We start from the raw sequence: 27,082 nt of genomic DNA on the forward strand, positions 1-27,082 counted from the left end.
GCCTGGGAGCGTCTGTATCAGTGCTTGGGGAGGGGAATGGTGGAGGACCCCAAACATGGGGCTGTGGATCACACAGGAGCTTTTACAGTACATTTACGAAAGTTTGACTGGCTCTGTTGCCGTAAACCCATGGTCTTGTATTAATTACATTGCTTTCCTTTATTAATGGAGTCCCCCATCAGCTGATCTACTATCTTCAGTGGGATTGAGGTTAGGCTGACAGGCCTATGATTATCCAGGTCATCCTGTTAACCTTTTTAAAATATTGGCAAAACTTGTGTGTGTGGTCAGCCAGGGCACTGCCTGGTGGCAGCTTGCAGCTTTCAGGCTCTGGGAGAATGGGAAAGGGCTGTCTCCTTTTCTAACCTGTCACCCAGCACTGGAGAGTTAAGAGCTGCTGAGCTGAGATGGAAGGGTTGTCCCATGACCCCAGAGCCTTCCTCCACCCGGTGAAATTCAAGGGGAATGCTGCATCCCATCACCCTCTTTGCTGCCATGATGGCTGAGAGGGGCTGGGATGGAGACCCTGTCCTTGGGACGGGGCTGCTCCATTCATGTGGCCCTGCTCCCCTCCCAGAACTGGGGCAGAGAACTTCGGAGTTGAGTCCTAGCCCCCAACCCACTAGGCCCCACTCCCCTCCCAGAGCCATAGCTAGAACCTGGGACTCTTGACTTCCTCCCAGCTGACTCAACCTCATTCCCCTCCCAGAGCTGGGGATAGAATCATAAAAATGTAGAACTGGAAGGGACTTTGATAGCTCATCCAGTCCCGTGCATTGAGGCACTTTATTATCTAGACTGTTTCAGACAGTTGTGTGTCCAGCCTATTCTTAAAACTCTCCAATGACTGAGATTCCACACGCTCCCTTGGTAACCTGTTCCAGTGCTTAACTACCCTGAGAGGATGTTTTTCCTAATATCTAACCTAAGTCTCCCTTGCTGCAATGTAAGCCCATTAGTCTTGTCCTGTCCTTAGTGTATAAGGAGAACAATTTGTCACCCTTCTCTTTGTAACAACCTCTTTACATACTTGAAGACAGTTGTCATGGCTCCCTTCAAGTCTTCTCTTCTCCAGAAAAACTGTTTTTTCAGTTGTTTTCTAGACTTTTAATCATTTTTGTTGCTCTCCTCTGGACTCTCTCCAGTTTGTCCACATCCATCCTGAAATGCACCCAGAACTGGACGCAATACTCCAGTTGAGGCTTAATCAGCGCTGAGTAGAGTGGAAGAATTACTTCTCGTGTCTTGCTAACAACACTCCTGCTAATACAGCCCAGAATGATGTTTGCTTTTTTTGCAGCAGTGTGGCACCATTTGACTCATATTTAACTTTTGATCTACTATGACCCCCAGATCCCTTTCCGCCGTACTCCTTCCTAGGCAGTCGTTTCCCATTTTGTATGGGTGCAACTGATCCTTCCTAAGTGGAGTACTTTGCATTTGTCTTATTGAATTTCATCTTATTTGACTATTTCTACAGTTTGGCACGGTCATTTTTAATTCTAATCTTGTCCTCAAGTGCTTGCAACCCCTCCCATCTTGGTATCATCTGCAAACTTTATAAGTGTACTCTCTATGCCATCGTCCAAATCATTTATGAAGATATTGAACAGAACTAGACCCAGAACTGATCCCTGGGGGACCCTACTTGATATGCCCTTAACTAGTCAGAATACAGTTTGCCAACCAGTTGTGCGTTCACCTTATAGTAGGCTCACCTAGGCTGTATTTCCTTAGTTTGCTTATGAGACGTTCATGTAAGACAGTATCAAAAGCCATACTAAAGTTGAGATATGTGACATCTACTGCTTTCCCCTCCCGATCCCCAAGTCTTGTTACTTGTCAGAGAAGGATATTAGGTTGTTTTGATATGATTTGTTCTTGACAAATTCATGTTGATTGTTACTTATTACCTTATTTTCTTCTCGGTGCTTACAAATTGAGTGTGTGTTTGCTCCATTATCTTTCTGGGTACTGAAGTTAAGCTGACTGGTCTATAATTCCCTGGGTTGCCCTTATTCCCCTTTCTATAGATAGGTACTGTATTTGCCCATTTCCAGGCCTCAGGTATCTCTCCCATTCTCCATGAGTTCTCAGAGATAATTGCTAACGGCTCAGAGATCTCTTCAACCAGTTCCTTAGGTGTTCTAGACGTATTTCATCAGACCTTGCTGACCTGAAGACATCTAACTTAATTCTCTCCCTATTTTAGCCACAGATTCCACCCCGATTTACACTGATGTTCACTACGTTGGACATCCAGTCACTGCTGACCTGTTTGGTGGAAACTGAAACAAAAAGGGCACTGAACACTTTGACCATTGCTGCGTTTTTTTGTTGTTGTCTTTTCCTCTTCATTGAGTAATGCGCCTGCCCTGTCCTTGGTCTTCCTCTCGTTTCTAATGTATTGGTAAAATGTTTTCTTATTACCCTTTATGGCCCTAGCTAATTGAATCTTGTTTAGTGCCTTGGCCTTTAACTTTAGTCCCAACATGCTCTCATCCTTAAATTGACCTAGTTTCCACTTTTTGTATGACTCTTTGTTGAATTTTCAGGTCTTTGAAGGTCTGGTTAAGCCAGTGTGGTCTCTTACCGTCCTTCCTTCTCTCCTGAGCCTGGGGATAGTTTGCTCTTAATAATGTCTCTTTAAAAAACAGCCAACTCCCCTGCTCTTGTTTCCCTGAGATTGCTTCTCCTGGACTCTGACCTGCCATTTCTCTAAGTTTGCTAACGCTGCCTTCTTGAAATCCATTGTTTTTTTTTTTTTTTTTTATTCTGCTGTTTTCCCTCCTACCATTCCTTAGAACCATAAACTCCATCTTTTCATGATCACGTTGACCCAATCTGCCTTCCACCTTCAAATTATCAACCATTTCCGCCCTGTTTCAGAATTCACTCTAGGACAGCCTCTCTTCTAGTCGCTCTCTCCGCCTTCTGCAATAAAAGTTGTCTCCAATGCAGTCCAAGAACTTGTTGGAAAATCTGTGTCCTGCTTTATTATTTCCCCAACAGCTGTCTGTGTAGGTGAAGTCCCTCATCACCGCTAACGTCTGGTCTACACTACACCAGCCTAACCCGCCGTCTACACAGCGCTATGGCAGCAGGAGAGCTTCTCCCATCAACATAGTTACTGCCTTTTGGGGAGGCAGAATTACTACATCGAAGGAAGAGCTCTTTCCTGTCCTCTTAGAGTGTCTTCAAGTGCTATACCGGTGCAGTGTTTTATATGGACGTTTGCCATAAGGCTTGTGTTTAGGATGATTTTGTTAGTAGTTTTAAAAAAGCCTCATCCACCTCTTGATGGTCCCTCGTAGACCCTTACTATGACCTTACCCTTATATTTTACTCCTTTTATCCTTTCCCAGAGCCTTTCAGCAGTCTGCCTTCCTTCTCTTTCAATCAAGGTGTAAGTGTATACATCCTGGATATTCAAGGCAACGCCTCTTCCCTTTGTCCCCTACCAGTCCTTCCTGAACAAGCTGGCCCTATCTATACCAGTATTCCAGTCATGTCAATTGTCCCACCAAGTCACTGTGATGTCAGTGATGGCCTAAGTGTGACTATTCACTAATACTTTTAGTTCTTCCTGTTTATTCTCCATACTTCTAGCATTAGTATACAGCCATCCAAGAACCCAGGAGTCTCGGCTCCCAGCCCCCCGATCTAACCCAGTAGAGCCAGAGCTGGGGAGTCCTTGAGCAACAGAAGGTGAGTGACTAAAGCTCTGCCCCTAGGCTCCAGCTGGTCTCCGTGGGGCTGGATTCTGCTGTTCCATGAACCCGCAGGGCCTGTGGATGAAAAGTTCAGGACTGACCCAGCTTTCAGGGGCCAGGCGTATGCAATGCCTCAGACCGCCACCAGGGGCTGCTGCAGCGAGTACACAGCCCCCTCTAGTGGCGCATTTGGGGCTAGCCCTCTCTGTGAGGGGAGAGCGCCCCCTACTGAGCCCCACACTGCTCCGCACGGTGCCCCCTCAGCACCACGCGAGGGGCTGCCCGGACTGTGGGGCCCCCTCCTGCGCCCTCACCCCGCTCCAACCCGGATCCAGTGACCCTGCTGCGCAGTGGGGGTGCAAGTAGCCCCTGGTTTCAGGGCACGTGCTAATGCCCCTGGCGCTCCTCTCAGCTGGGCTGGGGGCATCGCAGCCCCCCCCCCCACCTCCTCTGGGGCGATTCCTAGGCGAGATCAGGAACTGTTGCAAGGAGGGGACGGAATAAGGCAGGGACCTTCCTGTTCCCAGCAATCCCCCCGCCTTGTGTTGTGTTGTGTGTGCGCCTGGCAGCGGGAGGGGAGCGCACAAAGAGACCCGCTGCCGGCCACTCCTGCCGCGGGGCCGCGTCTCCGCCTGCAGCCCCGGCCCCGGGAGGGGATCGCCCCGGCCGGGCGCTGAGCTGGGGCGAGAAACAGCAGGCGAGGCAGGAAATCGCTGCCCGCGGTGAGGAGAGGATCGGAGCCGAAGGGGGCTGGGACTGGACAGACTCCCCCGCCCCCAGGCAGCGGCGGGGAGGGGCTGGGGAAGCGATAGATGCTAAGCCCAGGTGATCTGGCCACGGGGGTCCCCGGGAGCAGAGGGGAGAGCGCTGCGATGGTTGCAAAGCCCTCTCCGGCACAGCCCCGGGGCGTGTGGCCCCAATTCCAGCTGGAAATTGTACAGGAGCCATGTTTCAATAACTCCCCCCGGCCTGTACTGAATGGGGCAGAAATGGAACCCAGGAGTCCAGGATGTGAGGGGGGTGTCTGGGTGCTTAATCTTCTCCCCCGCCCTCCTGGTTCTCCGGGCCCCAGTGATTTCTGTGTTGATGGTGTTCGCCTCCTGGAATTGGCATGTGTATTGGGGGTAGCAGGGTCGGGGCTGGCTGAAGGTGTGAGCACCCAGGGGGATGGTTTGAGAGAAGTGCCTGAGCTGGAAGGGGCAGCCCAACAACTTTGACATGTGACATGCCATCATTAGGTTTCAGAGTCGATGCCCCCATTGAGAAGAGTGGAGGCAATTCATGCCTTTCAAGGCAAGTCTATGCTACGATATTAAGTTGATTGAATCAGTTTTACACGTCCGCACTAGGCTTCTTGTGTCGGCGGTGCGCATCCTTACCAGGAGCTTATTAGCTACCAGTGTGGGGCATTGGGTGTTGGTTTCTGAAAGGCAGCAAGGGTCAAGGTCAGTAATGCAGTTTTTACATGGACACTGTGTTGACCTAACTACATTGACTTAAGCGCTACGCCTTTGCGGAAGTGGAGTTATTAAGTCGGTGCAGTAGGCAAGTTACATAGGTGGGAGCTACATTTTAGTGTAGATGCTTACAAAGCCAGTTTGATGTAAGCTGCCTTACATCAGCTTACCCATGTCGTGTGGACCAGGCCTCAGAGTGATCAGTTCAGGCTCGCTGCAGACTCAGGCAGATGTTGGGTCATGTTCTCCAGATTTTCTGTGCACCTATGACAGCTAGAAATATGTTTTTTCCCTTGGTTAAAACTGAAGTTCTGCTGCTAATTGTGCATTCTGGGCACTTAGTACATGTCTCTTCCTATCTCTGGTTTCATCTTGTTCAGTGCCTTGCCTTTCACAGTTCAGAAGTGATTAAATGAAAACCTTTAGCATGGAAAACTCATTGAGACCAACAGCTGCTTTCTAGGGCACGATAATGCCCCGGGGCAGGTGTGGAGCACTCTGTGGCATGTGGAAGTGGAATCAGCTGGGAATAAAGCATCATCTTGTGGTTGTAAATTGTGCCAACGCCAACTATCTGGCTGGGGTGTGTTGAGTGATGGTACCATGATTAGGTCCCCTCTTAATTAAGCTCTTGGCTAAGGGGCCCTCTGGAAGTGGGGTGCTAACAGTGGATGGCACCAGAATGAGAAGGGGAAACCTAACAGTGTGTTTGAATTCAGCAGCTCGCTCCACATGACTGGGATCATGCCTGGCCCTGCACCAGGGTTCCCTGACCCAGCCAGGATCTTCCAGCTGGAGCGAGGGGAAGAGCCCAGGGTCCCAGATCTCCAGGGCTCCGAGGAAGGGGAGATCCTGAGAGGTGCCCGCGCAGGTGAGGAATGTGACACTGGCTTAGGGACTGGGAGTGAAGGGAAAAGCTGGTTTCCCCGCAAAGCCATTGGGAGCCTCCCCAAGTTCTGTCTTCCATTCCCCCATCCCTTTTGCCCTCCCCTATTCCTGTTACTGTGTGACACCATCCACAGGCATGAGGAACGCGCCCAGCAGTGGCGGGGAACTGGGCTTCAACTCCTGCACCCTGTGGGGCCAGATGCCCCCCTTTGTATCCCCCAGTGCTCAGCACTGCCTCTTTCTGCTCCCCCCATGACAGCTGGGGAACCCCAAGGGCCACTGAGGATCCTAAAATCTCCCAGAGCAACACCCCTCCTCACCCAATTCTGTTTCTATAGAGATGGGATGGGGAGATGTGGAAGGGGCTAGACCCCCATCACTATGGATACAGGTGGGTAGGGACCTCTAGGCTCCACCTCTGTAGTTACTGAGATGCGGGGGCAGGGCGATGTGTTCTAGGCCCCATCTCTGTGGTATGGGCAGGCCAGGGAGCAGAGCCAGCTCCCCAGGCCTGTGCCAGCCCTGGCATCTCTCTGGGCACAGCTGGGATCTGCCCTGCCAGAGGGAGGGTCTCTGTGCTGCAGTTCAGCTGGGACCACTTCCCAGCACAGCCCCACCACACAGGCCAGAGAGGAGGGACCCTGCGGGGTTGGGGTCTCTGAGGGGTAGCGTCACCCTGCACATACCCATCAGCTACTGGGCCGGGGGGTGGGTGTCTCCCATCCGGCAGCCAAACAGACCAGATCCTGCTTAGCAGGGAAGAGTAGAGCAGACCAGATCCCACTGTGAGTTGGCAGGGCAGCAGTCATGGGTCCCCTGCGGCAGCTGGGTCACTGGGGCAGACGTGGCCTCTCCTCTCCCTTCTTGCGAAGGGTTGGGGGGATTCAGCTTCCTGACCATCAGGTTTTCTGCTCCCTTTCCCGATCGCTGTCTCCTGTGGCCAGGGAATGAGCCCTGTCTGGAATCTCTGTTTCCTAGCATGTGCCAGGACGGAGGAGAATCCGCAGCGGGAAGGGCCTGCAGCAACGGAGTCTTACGGCAGCCCCAAGCAGGGGGAGGGCCGGCCCGACTGGGAGACAGTGTGCGAGAGCCCCCTGCAGGAGATCCTGGTGCACCAGCGCACCCACATGGGTGAGAAGCCCTACAAATGCCCCGAGTGCGGGAAGAGCTTCCACCAGAGCTCCCACCTCATCCGGCACCAGCGCATCCACACCGGGGAGCGCCCCTACAAATGCGGCGAGTGCGGCAAGGCCTTCAGCCAGAGCTCGCTGCTGACTCGCCACCAGCGCACCCACACTGGGGAGAGACCCTACAAATGCCCCGACTGCGGGAAGAGCTTCAGCCGCGGCTCCAACCTCAGCCAGCACCAGCGCATCCACACCGGGGAGCGGCCCTACAAATGCACTGAGTGCGGGAAGAGCTTCACGCTCAGCTCCCACCTGATCCGCCACCAACGCACGCACACGGGCGAGCGGCCCTACAAATGCGGCGAGTGCGGCAAGGCCTTCGCCGAGAGCTCCCACCTGCGCCAGCACCGCCGCACCCACCGCTGCGAGCCGCCCTACAAGTGCCCCGACTGCGGGCGCGCCTTCGCCCTGAGCCTGGACTTCGTGCAGCACGTGCGTGAGCACACGGAACGCCGCCCCTACCGCTGTGGGGCCTGCGGACGTTGCTTCCCCCTCAGCTCGGCCCTCTCGCAGCACCGCAAGAGCCACCACCGTCCCCCGGCCGCCCCCAAGGCCCACCCGTGCGGTGTGTGCGGGAAGGTGTTCGGGAAGAGTTCGCACCTGGTGACCCACCGGCGGGTGCATACGGGCGAGAAGCCCTTCGCCTGTGCGGAGTGTGGGCGCGGCTTCAGTCAGAGCGCCGACCTGGCGAAGCACCGGCGCACCCACACCGGCGAGCGGCCCTACCGCTGCCCCGAGTGCGGCAAGAGCTTCAGCGTCTCCTCCACCCTGGTCAAGCACCAGCGCAGCCACAAGGGCGAGCGGCCCTACCCCTGCCCCGAGTGTGGCAAGTGCTTCAGCCAGAGCTCCAACCTCATGCAGCACCAGCGCAGCCACCGCGGGCACCGGCCCTACCACTGCACCGAGTGCGGCAAGGCCTTCGCCCAGAGCTCGGCCCTCCTGCAGCACCACCGCACCCACACCGGTGAGAAACCCTTTGCCTGCCTTCAGTGTGGCAAAGCCTTCAGCCTCAGCTCCAACCTGCGGCAGCACCGGCGCACGCACCGTGAAGACACCAGCCCTGCCTGGGGAGCGGCTGCGGGAGCTGGCCCACTCGGACACATCCAGAAATACCTCAGCTGACCAGGAGGGGACACAGGAATCCCATGGGGGTGTCCCTGGGAGGGGATTTAGAGCAGGGAGAGGGCTGAGAACCAGGACTCCTAGGTTCCCTGGGGGTAGAGTCTAGTGGTTAGAGCAGGGGGCTGGGAGTCAGGACACTTGGATTCTTTCCCTGACTCTGGAAAAGGAGTGGGGACCAGGGGTGAGAGAGAGAGAGGGGCAGGGAGACAGGACTCCTGTGTTTTTATCCTGGCTCTGGGAGGAGAGTGGGATCTAGTGGTGAGAGCAAGGTGGAGGTTGAGAGATAGGACTCCTGGGTTCTACCCCTGGCTCTGACACTTGCTTTTGTGCTCTTGGGTGACTCTTTTCCCCTGTCTCTGCCTTAGTGCCTCATCTGGGAAAAGGGGACAGTGCTGTGTGCTGACCTGCCTTTGGGAAAGTGCTTTGGGATCTAGGCTGAAAAGTGTTGATATGGGAACTCAGCAAGATACATAGGCTCATCCGAAGAGGATCGGAACGGAATGAGGGTGGGGGCGGATGGGTTATTTCAAATTCGTGTGAATGGTCGGGGAGGAGGTTTGGGTCGGGGTGTGGACTCAGTGGAAGAAAAGGTTTTGGGGGAATTTTGGAGAAAGAAGGATCCAAGTTTCTCCTTGGTGCTCTGGGAATCCCATCCATGCTGGAGCTGGGGGCAAAGTGCCCCAGTTTGGGGGCCTCTCGTGCTCTCCCACCCCCCCACTGTGCATGGATCATTAACTCTTGCAGGCTCATCCTGTCCCCTAATGCCTGTGGCCATCCTGGGGGTGGGGAAGGTGGAGGGGAACGACACCATCCCTTCACTCTCCAGAATCTGGCTGCCTCTGGACCACGCTCTCTGCTCCTTCACCCTTTCACAGAGGGTTCAGGAGCTGTGGGCGTGTGAGACTGCTGGGTACCAGAGAGGCTGGACAAATGGACACACCCAGATGGGGGGGCAGCCTGTCTCCTTCTCTCCAGCACCTGGCTCTCTTTGCAGCGCATGGAGCTGCATGTTCAGGAGCCCAGTGACACATGGGGAACATCCCCTCCTGGCCTGGAGCAGCCAGAGAGCTTCCCAGAAGTCAGTCTGGCCCCAGCCCAAACCTGTTCCCAACAGGTGCCTGGATCCTGCTCCCCTGCTGGATTTTGTGACCGATTGAGTCTCTTGTTGTGTTAGCAAGTTGTGCCTGTAGGAAATAAACTCCCTTTCTCTGTGATTTGCCTGTGTCTGTGCTGTGGACCCCATCTTGGGGGTCAGAATGGCCCTGGACGTGTTGCTGTGCTGCCAGAGAAGCTCAGAAGCTGCTTGGGCTCCCAGATGGGCTAGGAGGCTCCCAGTTCTGTGGTGGGGTCCGGACTATACTGAGAGAGACCTCTGCGAGACCTCCCAGACTGTAACCCCACTCCAGAATTCTGAACCATAGAGACCCCTGGCAACTCTACCAGAGCGTAACCACATCAGGACTCCAAATCATAGAGACCCTTGCAAATCCTCCCACAGCATAATCCCTTCAAGGAGATTAGCAACTCTCAGCAGCCCTCCCAGACTCCTTCAGGATTCTAAACCGTAGAGATGCTTGGAAGACGTCCCAGAGTGTAACCCCTGCAGGAGACCAAGAATTCTTCTAGATTGTAACACCCTCCAGGGCACTGTACTCTCTGGAGCAGTGTTTCTCAATGACTGGTCTGTGGATCAGCGCAGGTCCCTGAGATCTCCCTAACACAGTTTAGGGAGCAGCTAGCTGGTCCCTGGTATCAAAAAGCTTGAAAATACCTAGATCAGTGCAGGTGCTAGTCCATTGGGGGCCCAAAGCAGGAATATTTTTGGCTCCCCCCAATACTAAAACAAGCAAATAGGGGTCCCCCTTAAGCTGCTTGGGACCCTAAGCAATTGCTCAGTCTGTTTATGCCTAGCACCAGCTCTGCCCTAGATCATAATGCTCCCCAACCCATAACCATAGAGATATGGATAGTGACATGGCTAGATTGGTACTATATAGGTGGTCGCTCTGGCCATATTTCTGTGGCAAGGCTGGCAGAGAAAACTATCTCTATGGTTATTAGGTATCAGAGGGGTAGCCGTGTTAGTCTGGATCTGTAAAAGCAGCAAAGAATCCTGTGGCATCTTATAGACTAACACGTTTTGGAGCATAAGCTTTCGTGGGTGAATACCCACTTCGTCAGATGAAGTGGGTATTCACCCATGAAAGCTCGTACTCCAAAACGTCTGTTAGTCTATAAGGTGCCACAGGATTCTTTGCTGCTTCTATGGTTATTAGACTCCTGGAGGGTGCCTGGAAGACTCACCATAGAGACCCTGCCCTAGAGTTTCTCTCAGCTGGCCTACAGCCCTGGACAATGCTAGTGCACGGGGTGACATAATGGGTAGAGTGGACCAATGCAGGCAGCCACTCTTAGCTACATTTCTATGGCCTCAGGATGGCTGTGGGGGATCAGTGCTCTGGCACGGGTGGCCAACCTGTGGCTCCAGAGCTACATGCAGCTCTTCAGAAGTTGATATGCGGCTCCTTGTATAGGCAGCAACTCTGGCTGGAGCTACAGGCGCCACCTTTCCAATGTGCCAGGGGTGCTCACTGCTCAACCCCTGGCTTTGCCACAGGCCCTGCTCTCACTCCACCCCTTCCCGCTCCCTCCCCTGAGCCTGACATGTCCTCGCTCCTCCCCCCTGCCCCGAGTCTCCTGCACACCACAAAACAGCTGATCAGGAGGTGCTGATCCGCACGACTGCTGATGAGTGGGAGGCGCAGGGTGGGGAGCTGATGGGGGGCTGCTGATGTATTACTGTGGTTCTTTGGCAATGTACATTGGTACATTCTGGCTCTTCGGGGTCAGGTTGGCCACCCCTGCTCTATGGTCAGGGAGCCCTTGGGGGGAGGGAGAGGGGGGGAAGGGGTTGGGCTGGGTGGACAGAGCCAAACAGAAATGACGGTTGGGGGGAATGACGGGGGTGGGGGAAGGAATCTATATTATGTAGATAATTCAACATGTATTAATTCAACATGTCACTGCTATTGCATACTTCTCATGAGATGCCTGGATCTCTGGTCCCACAGACAAGGGACTGGCCTGGGGATGTTGATTTGCCTCCACAGTCTCCTGGGGAGAGATGGAAACATCAGACAGGGCAGGGCAGAATCCCCTTCCACAGTGTTGCCAGCTCTCACGATTTTTCATGAGTCTCATACTAATTATTTTTTTTAAAGCCCCAGCTCCTGGAGTCAAGTGAAGATGTGATAATTCAAGCCTTCATTCTGAAAGAAAAATGTGACCCCCGTGCAGCCTAAAGGCTCACAAAGCAGAAGGCAAAGAAAAATAACCCAAAATCTGTTCTTTTTACCAACCCTCATGATTTTGGGTGAGCCTGGCGCTCCTTGTCTCCCACCCGCTGACGTTTAGCAGGGGGCTTCCCCAGCCTGGTTATGCTTCAAACACCCAAAGGAAAGATCCTCTGTTGCATTATGAGTGGGTGTAACAGACCCCAACTAGTAGGGGGCAGCACCCCCTAGAGGGGAAGGGCTCCATGTCCCTTTCCCCTGAGCCAGCCAGTCCCCTGCCCCAGGCTGGGGCTGGATCAGAACTAGTGCCCCTGACATGGCCTTCGGCCATTCACTTGGTTCTCAGTTCTGCTTCCTGGAGCTCCCTGTCCCTGCCAGGCTAGCACGGGAAAGTTACAGCTCCCCACCTCCATTATGAATATGCAAGAGGAGGTGGGCCAGAAATGTCCCAAGTGGCCAACCCTGCCCATGGTGCATTGCAAAGGGAAACTGCATTTCCCAGAGTCCCTTGCAAAGGGGACAGACCTAAGAGTTGGACCAGCTCCCAGCCCCAGCCCGTCCCCACCCCCTTAGTTCCTGCCCAGCCTGGCAGGTGCTGAGCGGGGTCCCTGCCGCGGGGGTTCCAGGCGCCGGTGGGGCTCGAGGCGGGGGCTCCTGGGAGGAGTGGGGGCTCCTGGACGAAGGGCAGAGGCAGCTCTACAGGGACGTCATGCAGGAGAATTACCAGACTCTGATCTCGCTGGGTGAGGCGCCGCTGCCCCTCGGGGATTAGGAGCTGGATGGGCTTTGATGGCCCCGGGGCAGCTTCGGCTCAGGGCTCTTCCCCGCTTAGATTTCTGGGGGATCAGCCCTGCTGCCCCCAGGCCCAGCAGCTCAGGGACCCTGTGCGCCCCCAGTGTGGATCCCGTGTCCCCCCAGCAGAGAGTGGGGCCCAGGTTAAAGCCAGAGCGTGTTCTCCATACCGAGACTTCAGGGGAAATTTAACCAAGCCCGTCTCGCCTGTTTCCTTCCCCCCAGCAGGATTCCCTGTCCCCGACCTGACCATGACCTCCCGGATGGAGCAAGAGAAAGAGCTGAGGGTCCCGGATTTCCAGGGCTTCGAGGAAAGGGAGACCCTGAGAGGCGCCCACATAGGTGAGGAATGAGTGACGCCAGCTCGGAGACTGTCGAGGAGTGAAGGGAACAGGTGGGATCCCAGCAAAGCTTCCGGGAGCCCTCCAGGTCTGTCTCCACTCGCTCAGTGTCATCCCCAGCAGGTGCCCTGTCCTCATGGCAGGTGTCACTCCTGGATCCCACCCCCAGCAGGAACCCTCCCCAACCCCAGCCTTTCTCAGAGGGCTCAGCTGGGCCGTTGAGGCAACCCCGGCCCCTCCTCTCCCCTCAGGGAAGGGTTTGGGGAATTTGCTTCATGCTCATCAGATTTTCTGCTCAGCGACAACCCCCCCCCCAGCACTGGGAATGAGCCCCGGCTGGATTTTCTCTCTCTCCCAGCAGGTGCCGGGATGGAAAAGGAGAATCCTCAGCAGGCAGGGCCTGTGGGAGCGGAGCCGCATGGGACCCCTGAGCAGGGGCAGAGTCAGGGTGGGACAGGCCGGCCCTACCAGTGCCCCGAGTGCGGGAAGAGTTTTGCCCGCAGCACCCTCCTGATCCGGCATCAGCGGATCCACACGGGCGAAAAGCCCTACAAGTGCGGGGAGTGCGGGAAGAGCTTCTACCAGAGCTCCAACCTGGCACAGCACTGGCGCACCCACACCGAGGAGAAACCCTACAGCTGCCCTGACTGTGGGCGCGGCTTCCGCCACAATGCCCACCTAGCGCAGCACCGGCGCACCCACACCGGCGAGCGCCCCTTCCCCTGTGCCCAGTGCGGCAAGGCCTTCAGCCAGCGCTCCAACCTGCTGCAGCACCGGCGCACCCACACCGGCGAGCGCCCCTTTGTCTGCACCCACTGTGGGAAGGGCTTCGGCGACAGCTCCAACCTGCTGCAGCACCTGCGCACCCACACGCCAGAGAGACCCTATCAGTGCCCCGAGTGCGGGCGCGGCTTCCGCCATGGCAAGCACCTGACCCAGCACCGCTCCCTGCACACGGGCCAGAAATCCCACTGCTGCCCTGACTGCGGGAAGGGCTTCAACTGGAGCTCCCACCTCGCCCAGCACCGGCGCATCCACAGCGGGGAGCGGCCCTACCAGTGCCCCCAGTGCGGGAAGGCGTTCACCCAGAAATCCAACCTGCTGCAGCACCAGGCCCTCCATCGCCCTGCCCAGGACCTGGCTGAGCAGCTGCAGATGAGCCCTGTGGCTTAGGGACAGCTGGGGTCAGAGGTCATGCCAGAGAGGAGGGAGACTCGCCTCTCAACATGGGATATCTGGGATCTGACAATGTCTGACACCCAGGACTTCCCCACAGCATGGACACGCCAACTAGACCCCACTCGGACATGCTGCCAGGGGATGGGGGGTGAATTAAACAGGCTCCCAGAGGGGAGTTATTTGCTGGAGTGGGGAGCTGGGGACTTTATTAATAAAGGGTGTAAATTAAGAGGGTGTGGGTGTGCAGCACTGCCCTCTACTGGACGGAATTGGTTGTATGTGTGCAGCACTGCCCTCTACTGGAGGGAATCAGTGATGTGTGTGCAGCACTGCTGCTTGCTGGAGGGATGCGTGCGTGCGTGCGTGCGTGCGTGTGTGTGTGTGCGTGCGCATAACACTGCGCTGGAGGGAAGCAGTCATGTGTGCACATGTGCACAGTGCTGCCTCCTGCTAGAGGGATTCGGGGCTGTGTGTGTGGATCCCTGCTGCTCCCTAGTGGAGTAAATGAGCCCAGGTACCTGTGTGATTCTGTATCTAAGTGGGAATATAAGACACTTTCCCCCATCACAAACCCCTTCCCCTCAACCCTCGTGAAATCCAGATGGCAAGAAAAACAGCTTTTGTCCTAGAGGGAACACGAGCCTCAAGGCAGGACAAAATCCAGCTGTTGGCAAGGAAGAGAGCCCTCTCTGCACTCTGCGGCGCAGCCCTCCCAGAGCCGAGGCACCCATCCCCTGCTCTAATCCACTAGGCCCCAGTCCCCTCACAGGGCCAGGGATTGAACTGGGGGTGCTGGGACAATTTGTGTAGTGGGGGGTGCTGAGAGCCATTAAACCAAACTGTAAACCCTGTATATGATGGAAACCACTTCAAGTCAGCCCACACGCCTCTAGTTCCAGCACTCTCAGCCAGCTCTCCCCCAGGGTGCGACAGACAGGCGTTCAGAGCAGCTGCATGGCTGTCCCAGAGCCACTGTGATTTCACACAGTGGAGGGCCCCTGTTTGGGGGATCCCCCATGGGAGACATCTCACTCCGATTGCAGGGCGGGCCAGAGAGATGCAAATCCTTCCTCTCAACCTGGTAAGCTCCCAGAGTCATTTCAGACCTGGTCTGCTTTTCATCGTAAATGTGATAATGCCTGAGAATTGTCCCCTTGCCTGAAATCAGTCACCCTGAGCACTGGCTTTCCTCATTTGTTCCACGTGCAGCACCCGGCACAACGGGGCTCGATCTCACTTGGGGTCTGTGCAGCGCCTGGCACAATGGCAGCTCTGTTTTGGGGAAGAGGTGAGGGTTGGGACCCAGCTGTGGGGGGGCTTGTTGGAGCAGGAGGTGAGGGAGCTGGCAGGGTGTCCAGTGCAGGCTACATAAGCAGCAAAGCACATGCCCCTCTAGCTGATATTGATTGAAGAATCCTCTCTGCCCTGTGTTGGGGGCTGCTGGCTGTTCCCTGTGAGCTGGCACCTCTTCTCTGACATGTGCCACACTCCCCTCCGGTGGCTGGCCTGTGTAGTGGATAACAGCCCACTGATGCTACCAGCAAAGGAGTGGCTCCTTTCAGAGCTCAGGGCTGATGGGCATGGGCAGTAGTCAAGAGAGAATAACAACCTACTACTGCTGCTTGGCTCAAACAGATGAGAGCCGGGTTGGGCTGTCCTCCCAAAGGCTTTGAATTCATTAGTGCTGGCAACTGCTGTACATGGAAAATAACAATTTACTATGGCAGTCTGCAGGTGGCATTACTGCACTCAAGTGGCAGCATGTTGTGATGTGGAAGGCAAGGCCCTGGGTTTGAATCCTGGTCAGGGCTGTTTGCTGCCTGTCCTTGTTGATGTTAGGGGGTGCTCAGTACTGCTTCAAATGGGGTGCTAGGCACCCCTGAATAGCAGCCACATTGGCCTCAGGCTGTTGGGGCAGGTTTGTAGAGCTCTGAACCTGGCTACGTGCACATCCTGGAGGCCCAGCATCTTGGCTGTCTGCTGGGGAGGGAGGTAGCTCTCTCTCTCTCTATCCTCATACACTCCCTGTATCTATCTCTAGCCCCATGCACTACCTCTGCTATCTTCATACCCCCACTCCATAAGAATGGCCATACTGGGTCACACCAAAGTTCTATCTAGCCTTGTGTCCTATTTTCTGACAGTGGCCAATGCCCGGTGCCCCAGAGGGAATGAACAGAACAGGGAATCATCAAGTGATCCATCCTGTTGCTCATTCTCAGCTTCTGGCAAACAGAGGCTAGGGACGCTATCCTGGCTAATAGCAATTGATGGGCCTGTCCTCCATGAATGTAGCTAGTTCTTTTTTGAACCCTGTTATAGTCTTGGCCTCTGGCAAGAAGTTCCACAGACAGATTGTGCATTGTGTGAAGAAATAATTCCTTTTGTTTGTTTTAAACCTGCTTCCTATTAAATTCATTTCACAGTTCTTGTGTTATGAGAAATAGTAAACACCACTTCCTTATCTACTTTCTCTACACCAGTCATGATTTTATAGACCTCTATCATATCCCCACAGAACCCCCCAACCCTATACCCACCACATCTCTCTATCCTCATAGCCCCTCCCAGCCCAATACAACCCCCATCCTTACACCCCCAACCCTATACCTGTTTGTATCCCTCTATCCTCATAGCCCCCGCAGCCCCATACAACTCTCATCTCTCTATCTCCATATACCCCCCTCCTCATATCCCCAACCCTGTAACCCCCATATCTCACTCTGTCCCCACACACACCCTCCCCCTGCTGGGTTTGTGGCCTGGCCTCACCAGGGACACAGCAGGCAGAGCGGCCGGTGCGAGAATTGCAGCGGCAGTGCTCCGACAGGGACTACACCCCCCAGAATGCCCTGCGCGGGGAAAACTACATCCCCCATAATTCCATGCTCTGGGAAAACTACATTCCCCACAATGCCTCGCGCGGGGGTGGGGGCACTCGACAACCCTACTGCTTAGAGTCACCCGCACCCTGCCAGCCTTGGTCCCCGCTGCTCCCGCGCCCCCTGCCCAGGTAAGTGCGGGCAGCCCGGGCCCCGGAGGTGTGTCCCGGCCTGGGGGGCGGGGCGCTTCCCGGGCCCCTCCCCCCCGCCAACGTGTCCCTCCGGCAGCGCCGGGCCGGCGGGGCGCCTCGCTCCTGCCCCGGGGTGCAGCCTGCCGTGTGTGTGTGTCAGTGTAACTCACTAACTTCCCCCCATAACATCTACAGCGTATTTATAGCTCTGTGTGTGTGCAGGCATCTACACTGCGTGTGTAACACCCGCACGCTTGCACACCCACAACGTGTAACACACAAAGCGTGACACCCACACACTTGCACACACACAATGTGTAACACAGAGTGTAACACCCACACACGTGCACACAAGCACAGCATGTAACACAGACTGTAACACCCACATGTGTGTACAGAGCATGTAACACAGAGTAACAGCCACACACATAGACACACAGCATGTAACAGTGTAACACTCACACGTGCACACACACAGAACATGTAACACAGAACATGTAACAGTGTAGCACACATAGTGTGTAACAGGCACATACAGAGTGTAATACACATGCACACAGCATGTAATGCGCACACAGTGCAATGGACACGCACAGAGCATGTAATAGACACTGCACACATGTACAGAGCGTAACATGCACACACGCCCACACATATACACATAGTGTAACATGAATGCAATGTAACTAGGGTGATCAGATGTCCCGATTTTATAGGGACAGTTCTGCTATTTGGGGCTTTTTCTTATATAGGTGCCAATTACCCCCCACCCCTGTCCCGATTTTTCACACTTGCTGTCTGGTCACCCTAAGTGTAACATGCACGCACATGTACCATACACATAGACAAAATGTGTAGCACACACACCATACTCTTACACACAGCATAACACAGATTGCACATGTGCACTAATGCACACATAGACTGTAACAAACTCATCACAGATGAGGCTGCATTCAGATTGCACGTGCCCACACACGCTGTAACATACCCACAGCGTGTAATGCACTCACTGCGCATACACCGAGTGTAACACTGAGCATATACAGTCTCTGCATTACACTGGGTGTTTGTGTGCTGTGTGTATGCAGTCAGTGCGTTGTGTTCTCTTCTTGTGCCCATTGACGACTCCTTGCTCTAACGCCTCTCTCCTCCCAGACCTGGCTCTGGCCATGCCCAGCCTGGGGGTCCAGCCGCTCTGCACGGAGCAGTACGGCTCCCGCGGTGCCCGTTGCTACCTGCCCTCACCCGACGGGCGCCTAAGCTATGTGGGGGATGAGCCAGGGCGCATGGGATGGCGCTCGCTAAAGGAGATCTTCATGGTGAGATGAGGAGTGGGGGGGGTCAAAGGGCAAAGATGGGGAGTTGAGGGGAGCCAGGAGGGCTGACAGGTAATTCACAGCTGGACAGAGGAGGAGAGATTCAGAACTCAGAGGGGTAAATTGCGGGGCCCAAGGGATCAGGGTGGGGGGCACAGATTGGGAAGGGGGCTCAGGCACGCTGCATCTGAGTGGGGAGGAGTTGGAGGTTATGAAGGCAAGTTGAGGGTGTAGAGGGTAGGAGACAAGGGGAAGGGAGATTGGGGGCCTCGGAGGACTTTACGGGGGTTGGAGAATTTGTGGGGGGGCAGGGCTTGCTGTTGACCAGGTGGAGATGTCATGGAGGGAAGTGTGGTCTTTGATTCTCAGGGGAAGATCCCTGTTCTGCTCACCTTTGGCCCCCACTTTTCTCCACGGCAGTCCGTGTTTCTGCCCCAGGGGTACCCCGAGAGTGTGAGCCAGGACTACCTGCCCTACCAGATATGGGACACTGTGCAGGTGAGGCAGTGAAGTGGGGGAGACTCACCCCAGCTCTGGGGGAGGAGGGGACCCAGCCCCCGACCTAGGGGATTGGGGGGTGCATGGGAGTCAAGCAGACCCAGTCCTGGGGGAGGGGGGCGCTACGGAGGAAGGTGACCCAGCTCCAACCCTTGGGGGAGGGGGCACCCTAGGGGGGCAAGAGAACCTTAGCAGTGGGTTTTGGGGGGTCAGAGTGCAGTGGGGTGTGGCCCAGTCCTCCTCTTTATAGTACTGGGGCGTGGGGTGGGACTGGCTGAGGGCAGAAGGAAGTGATGGGGGTAATGGTGGGCACTGAGAAGCCAGAGGTGGGGAGAGGTTGGTCAGCGTCCTTGCCCCTCCCCCAACAGCAACAGTCTCCCCTGTTCCTTCCAGGCCTTTGCCAGCAGCATCACGGGGGCACTGGCCACGCAGGCCGTGCTGAAGGGGGTGGGCGTGGGGGACCAGACCTCGACTGTTGCTGCAGCCACAGTCACATGGATACTCAAAGGTGAGACACACCCCCCTGAATCACTGTGGAGACACCCACTCCACAAATCCCTACCTCTCATCCCACCATCGAAGAAGGCTATATTGGTTAAAAGACTGGTGCGGAAGTGACGGCAGCTTCAAAAATATAAAAATAACGTGATGACTAGAAGAAAAGGGAAACCTCATAGTAAGGGTTATAAATCAGAAGCTAGGAATTGCAGAAAATTGATAAAGGAAGCAAAGAGACACAAGGAGAAATCTATGGCCAGCAGAGTTAAGGACAGTAAGAGGGAGCTTTTAAGGCATATTAGGAACAAAAAGAATCCTGACAGTGGTATTGATCCATGACTAGATGGAAATGGTCTTGTTAATAATAATAATGCAGAAAAGGCAGGACTGTTCAATAAATGTTTTTGTTCTGTATTTAGGACAAAAACAAATAGTGATGTCATATAACACAATAACACTTTTTTCCATTCCACTAGTATCTCTAAAGGATGTTAAACAGCAACTACTTAAGTTAGACATTTTAAAATCAGCAGGTCCAGATAACTTGCATCCAGGACCTTTAAAAGAGCTGGCTTAGGAGCTTCCTGGACTGTTAATGTTGATTTTCAATAAGTCTTGGAGCACTAGAGAAGTCCCAGAAGACTGGAAGACAGCTGATGTGACAACATTTAAAAAGGTAAACAGGATGACCTGGGTAATTATAGGCCCATCAGCCTGACATCGATCCCAGCCAAGAAAATGGATCAGCTGATACGGGACTCCATTAAGGAAGAATTAAAGGAGGATAATATAATTAATGCCAGTCAATATGGATTTATAGAAAAATACGGCCTGTCACATTCACTTGATCACTTTGTTTTGGGTAAGATTACAAGTCTGATAAAGGTCACACTTGTAATATACTTAGACTTCTGTAAGGCTTTTTGCTTGGTACTGCACTACATTTTGATTTAGAAAACTAGAACGATGTAAAATGAACATGGCCCGCATCGAATGGATTGAAAACTGGCTAATAGATAGGTATCAAAATGTGCCCGTGAACGGGGAATCCCCCCCGAGTGAGTGTGTTATGAGTGGGGTCCTGCAGAGATTGGTTTCTGGCCCTTTGCTGTTTAACACCTGCATTAATGACTTGCCAGAAAACATAAAATCATCGCTGGTGACTCAAAAAGTCTGGGGAGTGGGAAATAACAAAGAGGGATCAGCTGAGCTGGGCTCAGGTGAACAATATGCGTTTTGATATGGCTAAATATATAGGGATAGGAACAAAAGAGTGTGGGCCAGACTTACAGGATGGGGGGACTGTGTCCTGGAAAGCAGGGACCCTGAAAAAGATTTGGAGGTCCTGGTGGATAATCAGCTGAATGGGCGCCCCCAGTGCGAAGCTGTGGCCAAAAGAAGCCGTGCGATCCTGGGGTGCATACATGGGGATCTTGAGTAGGAATAGAGAGGTTATTTTACCGCTATATTTGTCCCTGGTGCGTCTGCTGCTGTGTCCAGTGGTGGAACCCACAATTCCAGAAGGATGTTGATACACTGGAGAGGGGTCAGAGAAGAGCCAGGAGAATGATTAAAGGATAAGAAAACCTGCCTTATAGTGACTCAAGGGGCTCAATCTCTTCAGCTTAACAAAGAGAAGGTTATGGGGTGACTTGATCACAGTCAGTAAGTACCTACACGGGGAACAAATATTTAATAGTGGGCTCTTCAGTCTAGCAGAGGAAGATCTAACAGGATCCAATGGCTGGGAGTTGAAGCTAGACAAGTTCAGACTGGAAATAAGGGCAAATATTTCACAGTGGGAAGAATTATCCACTGGAACAATTTACCCAGGATTGTGGTGGATTCTCCATCACTGACAATTTTAAAATCAAGTTTAGATGTTTTTCTACAAGCTCCATTCTAGGAATTACCCTGGGGCACGTCTCTGGCCTGTGTTATCCAGGAGGTCAGATGAGATGATCGCAATGGTCCCTTTTGGCCTTGGAATCAATGAATTTGGGAATCCATCCCTGCCTGGTATTCCCCCATACCTGAGTTCCCCTCCTTGATGTATGCTGGCCTGGGACATCGCTCCCTTTTTCCCACTAACCCCAGTAGTGCCCCCTAGACTCCGCTGAACTCCCCATTCACTCTGCGGGATCGGCTGTTTCCTTCACTGCCCCTGACAGCCCTCTCTGTCTCCCCTGCAGACGGAACGGGGATGCTTGGCCGGATTCTTTTTGCCTGGATGAAAGGGTGAGTGGCACACCCCGTGGAGAGGGAGGTTTGTGGGTCACCAGTGCTGGTGGAGTTATCTCCCCTCATGACCTCTTCTCTCCCTCCCCCAGGAGCAAACTGGACTGTGACGCCAAGCAGTGGAGGTGAGCGAGGAAAGGACCCACCTCCCCTTTTCCCAGGACATCCCTCCCACAACCCCTCATCCCTGGGGCACCCTTCACCCCGACAGCCTGGGATGCCCCTCATTCTGATATCCTCGTGGCAGATCCTCACTTGCTGACCATTACAAGATCTTTGACCTCTGAAACTTAAATGCGTTGGTCTTGTCCTCTGCACGTGATTGGACAGTCCTCCCCTCTGAGCCTCTCAGGTGACCGTCACACTCTGACCTCCCATTGGGCATTTGTCCTCTGAGCCCCCATTGTGTGATCTTCATCTTCTAACTGTCCATTGGGCAACACTTGCCTTGTGACCTTTGCCTTCTGAGCCCCGTTGAGTGAGGCTCAACTTTTGACATTTGTTGAGCGATACTTGATCTTTGACCCCAACCCCTTGGTGACCTTCACTCTTTGAACCTCATGGTGCAGTTCTCAACCTTGTAGCCCGTTGAGTGCCCTCTGACCTCCCTCATGACCTCTAACCCTTCACACCTGACCATCAGCAGGCAATTCTGAACCTCTGACCCCTGTTTAGTGCCCAGTGTCCTCTGAACCCCATGGGTGACACATGAGCTCTAACCCTGCCATGCCCCACCACTCTTGCCCCTTGTGCCCTGCAGGCTCTTTGCAGATGGTCTCAATGACCTGGCCATCTTCATGGAGATCCTGGCCCCTGCCTTCCCAGCATGCTTCACTCTCATCATCTGCACCAGCGGCTTCTTCAAGGTAGCTGGGAGTGGATTGGTGTGCGGGAATTGATGCAAGGGGTTAGCATTGGGAGTTGGTGGAGGGGTTGGCATGAGCGGAAGAGGGTTGGTTATGGGGAGGGGGCTGGTGTGATGTGGGTGAGGGGTTGGCGGGAGGGGTTGGCATTGGCACGGGGGAGGGGTTCCATGAGGTGATTGGTGGGTTGGCGCTGGGGCAAAGGATTGGCAGAGGGGCAGAGGACGGCATCAGAGCCATGTGAACGGCAGAAGTTCCATTTCATGAAGGATTTTGTGCTTTTGTAATTTGGCCCCATTCTCCTCAGAGCAAAACCCGACCATTTTGATATTCTTCGCGACGGAAAATTCCAGAAAACCTTCATTTCAGCTCTTTGGAAACATTTTGTTTCAATGTCACCTCTTTGTACTATATAACACAGCACAAACCCCATAGTGGGGTTGATGCACTAGAGAATTCTATGGCCATCGATACCAAAACAAAATAAAAACAGTCCAAACAAACAGTATTTTCTCAGTGAAGAGTCAGGACGTTGTCGGAACATTTTTACCCCCGTTTTCTTTTTTTCCCCCTGATGAAATTGGGCTGGAGCTGCCCTGATTTCATGAGAACCACATATTCCAATGGGCTACGGCTCTGTTTTAAGTCTTTCCCACCGACTCTTGTTGGCATGAGTCCTGCACCCCACACCCGGACCCCTCTCCTCTCTCTCTGCCCCAGTGCATCGTGGGAGTAGCTGGAGGCGCCACCCGGGCAGCCCTCACCATGCACCAGGCCCGACGGGACAACATGGCGGACGTTTCGGCCAAAGATGGGAGCCAGGTGGGATCCTGCTGGGGCCACTGTTAAGGGGCACCCCACAGTGCAGCGGGCGGGGGCGCTCCAGGGGGCAGAGGGGACAGACTCTCCCAGAATGCAGCAGGGCGGAAATGCCCAGGGCGGTGGGTTGTACCCCACCTCTGCAGATGGTCTCACTCACTCCTCTCCCACCCCCAGGAGACCCTGGTGAATTTAGCCGGCCTGCTCGTTAGCCTCCTCCTTATCCCCCTCGTCACCGACAGGCTCCAGTGAGTGACCCCAAGGGCAGGGATAGCACAAGTGTTGGGTTGGGGTCGGGATTGTGGGAGGCAGGGGGTGCAGGGGATTGTGGGGGATTATGGGAGGTGGGAGGCAAAAGGGATTGTGGGAAGGGTTGTGGCAGGCACAGGGGATTGTGGGGGATTCTGGGTCTGGCTGGGCCGGCCCCTGTCTCTGACCCCTGTCTCTGCCCTCCCCCACAGGCTCACCTACACCCTCTATGGCCTGTTCACGGCTGTACACCTCTACGCCAACTACCGGGCCGTGCGCGCCGTCTGCATGGAGACACTCAACCGGGCCCGGCTGCGCCTCGCCCTGCGGCACTTCCTGTGCCAGGGCTGGGTGCCCACGCCCGCCCATGCCAACCCGCAGGAACCCCTGCTGCCAGGTGACCACGGGAGGAGGGAGAGGGGAACCCCAGCATGGGCAGATGCAGAGAGACCAATTTCCCCGAGCGGGAAAAGGCCCCGCGTCCCATTCCCACCCCATACCCAACTGACTAGACTCTTTGCTCCTCACCTCTCCACAGAATTCCAGCACCATCTCAGGATAACTCTAGGAGCCCCACTCCACCTGCTGGTCTCCAGGTGAGTAACAGTGGTGTAACTTGTCCCTCATCCCTCCCCAGGGATTGGCCCCTCGGCCCAGCCAGCACATTTATTCTAGATGCAGTTCCTGCTCATAGAAACCTATGTGTCTTTGGTGGATCTTCTCCCTGAAACATCTTGTGGTGAGGAGTTCCAGAGGCTAAACGTGTCTGTTCCATTCATAGACTCATAGACTTTAAGGTCAGAATGGACCATTATGATCATCTAGTCTGACCTGCACAATGCAGGCCACACAATCTCACCCATCCACTTCTATAACAAACTCCTAACCTATGTCTGAGTTATTGAAGTCTTCAAATTGTGATTTGAAGACCTCAAGCTGCAGAGAATCCTCCAGCAAGTGACCCGTGCCCCGTGCTGCAGAGGAAGGTGAAAAACCTCCAGGGCCTCTGCCAATCTGCCTTGGAGGAAAATTCCTTCCCAACCCCAAAGAATTCTCTGTAGTAACTCAGATCCCATCCCATCTAACATCCCATCACAGACCACTGGGCATACTTACCTGCTGATAATCATAGATCAATTGCCAAATTAATTGCCAAAATTAGGCTACCCCATCATACCATCCCCTCCATAAACTTATCAAGCTTAGTCTTAAAGCCACATGTGTCTTTTGCCCCCACTACTCCCCTTGGAAGGCTGTTCCAGAACTTCACTCCTCTAATGGTTAGAAACCTTCGTCTAATTTCAAGTCTAAACTTCCTGATGGCCAGTTTATATCCATTTGTTCTTGTGTCCACATTGGTACTAAGCTTAAATAATTCATCTCCCTCCCTAATATTAATCCCTCTGATATATTTATAAAGAGCAAGCATATCTCCCCTCAGCCTTCTTTTGGTTAGGCTAAACAAGCCAAGCTCTTTGAGTCTCCTTTCATAAGGCAGGTTTTCCATTCCTCGGATCATCCTAGTAGCCCATCTCTGAACTGGCTCCAGTTTGAATTCATCCTTCTTAAACATGGGAGACCAGAACTGGGCACAGCATTGCAGATGAGGTCTCACCAGTGCCTTGTATAATGGTACTAACACCTCCTTATCTCTACTGGAAATACCTCGCCTGATGCATCCTAAAACTGCATTAGCTTTTCATAGTGAGCATCTCCTTCTTTGCGTATTCTTTCCTTCTGTCTATCCCACAGCGTAGCTGAGTTCCAGCAGGCCTGCGAGGGCAACTTGAGGAACTATCTAATCGCTCTGAACCGAAAAGCTGGTGAGGAGGAACCGGGAGGAAGAATGAGACCCAGGTGTCCGGGATGGCAGCCATAGGGGGCAAAGACCAGGAGGGGAATAGGACCTAAGTGTCCAGCACGGCTGCCGTAGGGGGCAGAGACCAGGAATGGAAATGGGACCCTGGCGTCCGGCACAGCAGCCGTAGGAGACAGAGATTGGGAGGGGAAACGGGGCCCAGGTGTCTGGGATGGCGGTGTGGTGAGATGGTGCAGGACACCCTGCTGTGCCCTTCTCCCCACAGGCACCGTGGCTGTGGCCCTGCGCCATGGAGCGAGTAGTGTGGACATCATCCAGGCCTGTTCCCACGCCCTGCTCCTGGAGACCCTACTGTGCCAGGCCCTGCCCCCGGGTGCTGTGGAGGAAGAGACGCTACAGAAGCTGCAATGGCAGTTGTGTGGAGGTGAGGGGTGGGGTTACCAGACAACCCCTGTGCCTGATCCTGTGGGGGGGCAGAGGGGCTCATCCGGAGGTTTCACAGCACCTATCCTTCACCCACAGCCAGCTCTGTTCTGTCTTTCAGCCCCTGATGGAGAGGTCTGGGCTGTGCTGATGGAAACTCACCAGCTGCTGGACAGGCTGTTCCCCCGGTTCCTAGCAGGTAACTGAGAGCACCCCTAGTGCTCCTCCCTGGGGAGAGCGCCCCCTGCTGGGGAACATCCCCTCCCCCTGCACTCAGCCCTGAGCCCCCTAGTGCCCTTACCCCTGGGAGAGTGCCCCCTGCTGGGAAATGTCCCCCAACCCCTGCACTCAGCCCCGGCCCTTCCCTGTGTCCCCCTGCCTGGGGAGAGCGTCCCCTGCTGCGGAATATCCCCACCCCCTGCACTCCCACTTCTGATCTTACCCCCTGCAGGGCCCCGTGCCCTGGGAAGAGCACCCTGTGCTGTGGAGACCCCACCCCCCATGCTCTCGGCGCTGGGGTCTTCTCCATTGGCCCTTGCCCTGGGGAGATCGGAGAGACACCCCCACCCACTGCATTTCCAGCCCTGGGGTGTCCCCTAGTGCCCCCGTCCCATGAAGAGCGCCTCCTACTGGGGAAACACACACATCATCCTCTGGCCTTGGGCTGGTCTGTCTCTTGCAGGGCTGGTCTTGACGGGCTGGGTCACGGACCGGAACCTGCTTGGAGCAGAGGAGTGGCGTCTGGATTGGACCCTAAAGGACAAGAAAGCCCTGTAGACCTGCCCTCCTCCCCAGCGTCGGCAGCGACCCCAATGAGACCAAAACGTTCTGTGCCTTAGCGGGCTTACCCCAGTGAGCTGGCTGGGACCAGTGACTGAAGGATGCGGATTCGATCCAGCTCCATGTGGGTCCGGAGTTACACACACTGTGAATCCAATGTGCTCTGCCCCCCTGTACTGCTGGGAATAAAGTTTTTATATATATGTACATAGACATGGGGCTTTTCCCTGCTAGGGGGTACAGCGGAGATGCAGCCACCTCTTGGTTGGGGTGTGGGGGCCGTTTATATGGTGATCCCTCACCCAGCACTGAGATGCAGCCCCCCTCTGGTGCAGTGTGTGGGGACTGTTTATACGGGGATCCCTGGCCTGGCTCTGAGATGCAGCCCCCTCTGGGGTGGAGTTCGGAGGCTGTTTATACGGGGATCCCTTGCCTGGCCCTGAGATGCAACCATCTCCAGGGTGGGGCGCAGGGACTGTTTATTCAGGGATCCGCTGCCTGGGCTGAGATGCAGCCGTATCTAGGGCATAGTTCAAGCCCCTACTGTTTGCAATCCCACCATGTGTGCGTGGCCAGGTGATGTCATGGTCC

At 54.6% G+C, this 27,082-nt stretch overlaps 2 protein-coding genes across 3 annotated transcripts; both read left to right on the forward strand.

Moving 5' to 3' along the window:
* Positions 1 to 3,997: 3,997 nt before the first annotated feature.
* Positions 3,998 to 14,241, forward strand: LOC127052915 (zinc finger protein 345-like). The gene is made up of 4 exons (XM_050957061.1): positions 3,998 to 4,435; positions 5,893 to 6,041; positions 7,037 to 8,285; positions 13,324 to 14,241. The coding sequence occupies exons 2-4, from the start codon at positions 5,903 to 5,905 to the stop codon at positions 13,964 to 13,966; spliced, it is 2,031 nt and encodes a 676-aa protein (XP_050813018.1). The 5' UTR covers positions 3,998 to 4,435; positions 5,893 to 5,902; the 3' UTR covers positions 13,967 to 14,241.
* Positions 14,242 to 16,895: 2,654 nt separating this feature from the next.
* RUSF1 (RUS family member 1) lies at positions 16,896 to 26,698 on the forward strand. 2 transcript variants are annotated; one of them, XM_050956890.1, is made up of 15 exons: positions 16,896 to 16,985; positions 18,144 to 18,307; positions 18,725 to 18,802; positions 19,196 to 19,310; positions 21,493 to 21,538; positions 21,631 to 21,663; positions 22,299 to 22,404; positions 23,122 to 23,223; positions 23,398 to 23,468; positions 23,682 to 23,866; positions 24,008 to 24,065; positions 25,222 to 25,292; positions 25,554 to 25,712; positions 25,833 to 25,910; positions 26,394 to 26,698. In XM_050956890.1, the coding sequence occupies exons 2-15, from the start codon at positions 18,158 to 18,160 to the stop codon at positions 26,486 to 26,488; spliced, it is 1,347 nt and encodes a 448-aa protein (XP_050812847.1). In that variant the 5' UTR covers positions 16,896 to 16,985; positions 18,144 to 18,157; the 3' UTR covers positions 26,489 to 26,698. The 2 variants fall into 2 exon arrangements, with proteins under 2 accessions (XP_050812847.1, XP_050812849.1); XM_050956892.1 differs by lacking the exon at positions 23,122 to 23,223.
* The last annotated feature ends 384 nt before the right edge of the window (positions 26,699 to 27,082 follow it).

Source organism: Gopherus flavomarginatus, chromosome 5 (genome assembly GCF_025201925.1).
Source record: "Gopherus flavomarginatus isolate rGopFla2 chromosome 5, rGopFla2.mat.asm, whole genome shotgun sequence".
Taxonomy (NCBI): domain Eukaryota; kingdom Metazoa; phylum Chordata; order Testudines; family Testudinidae; genus Gopherus; species Gopherus flavomarginatus.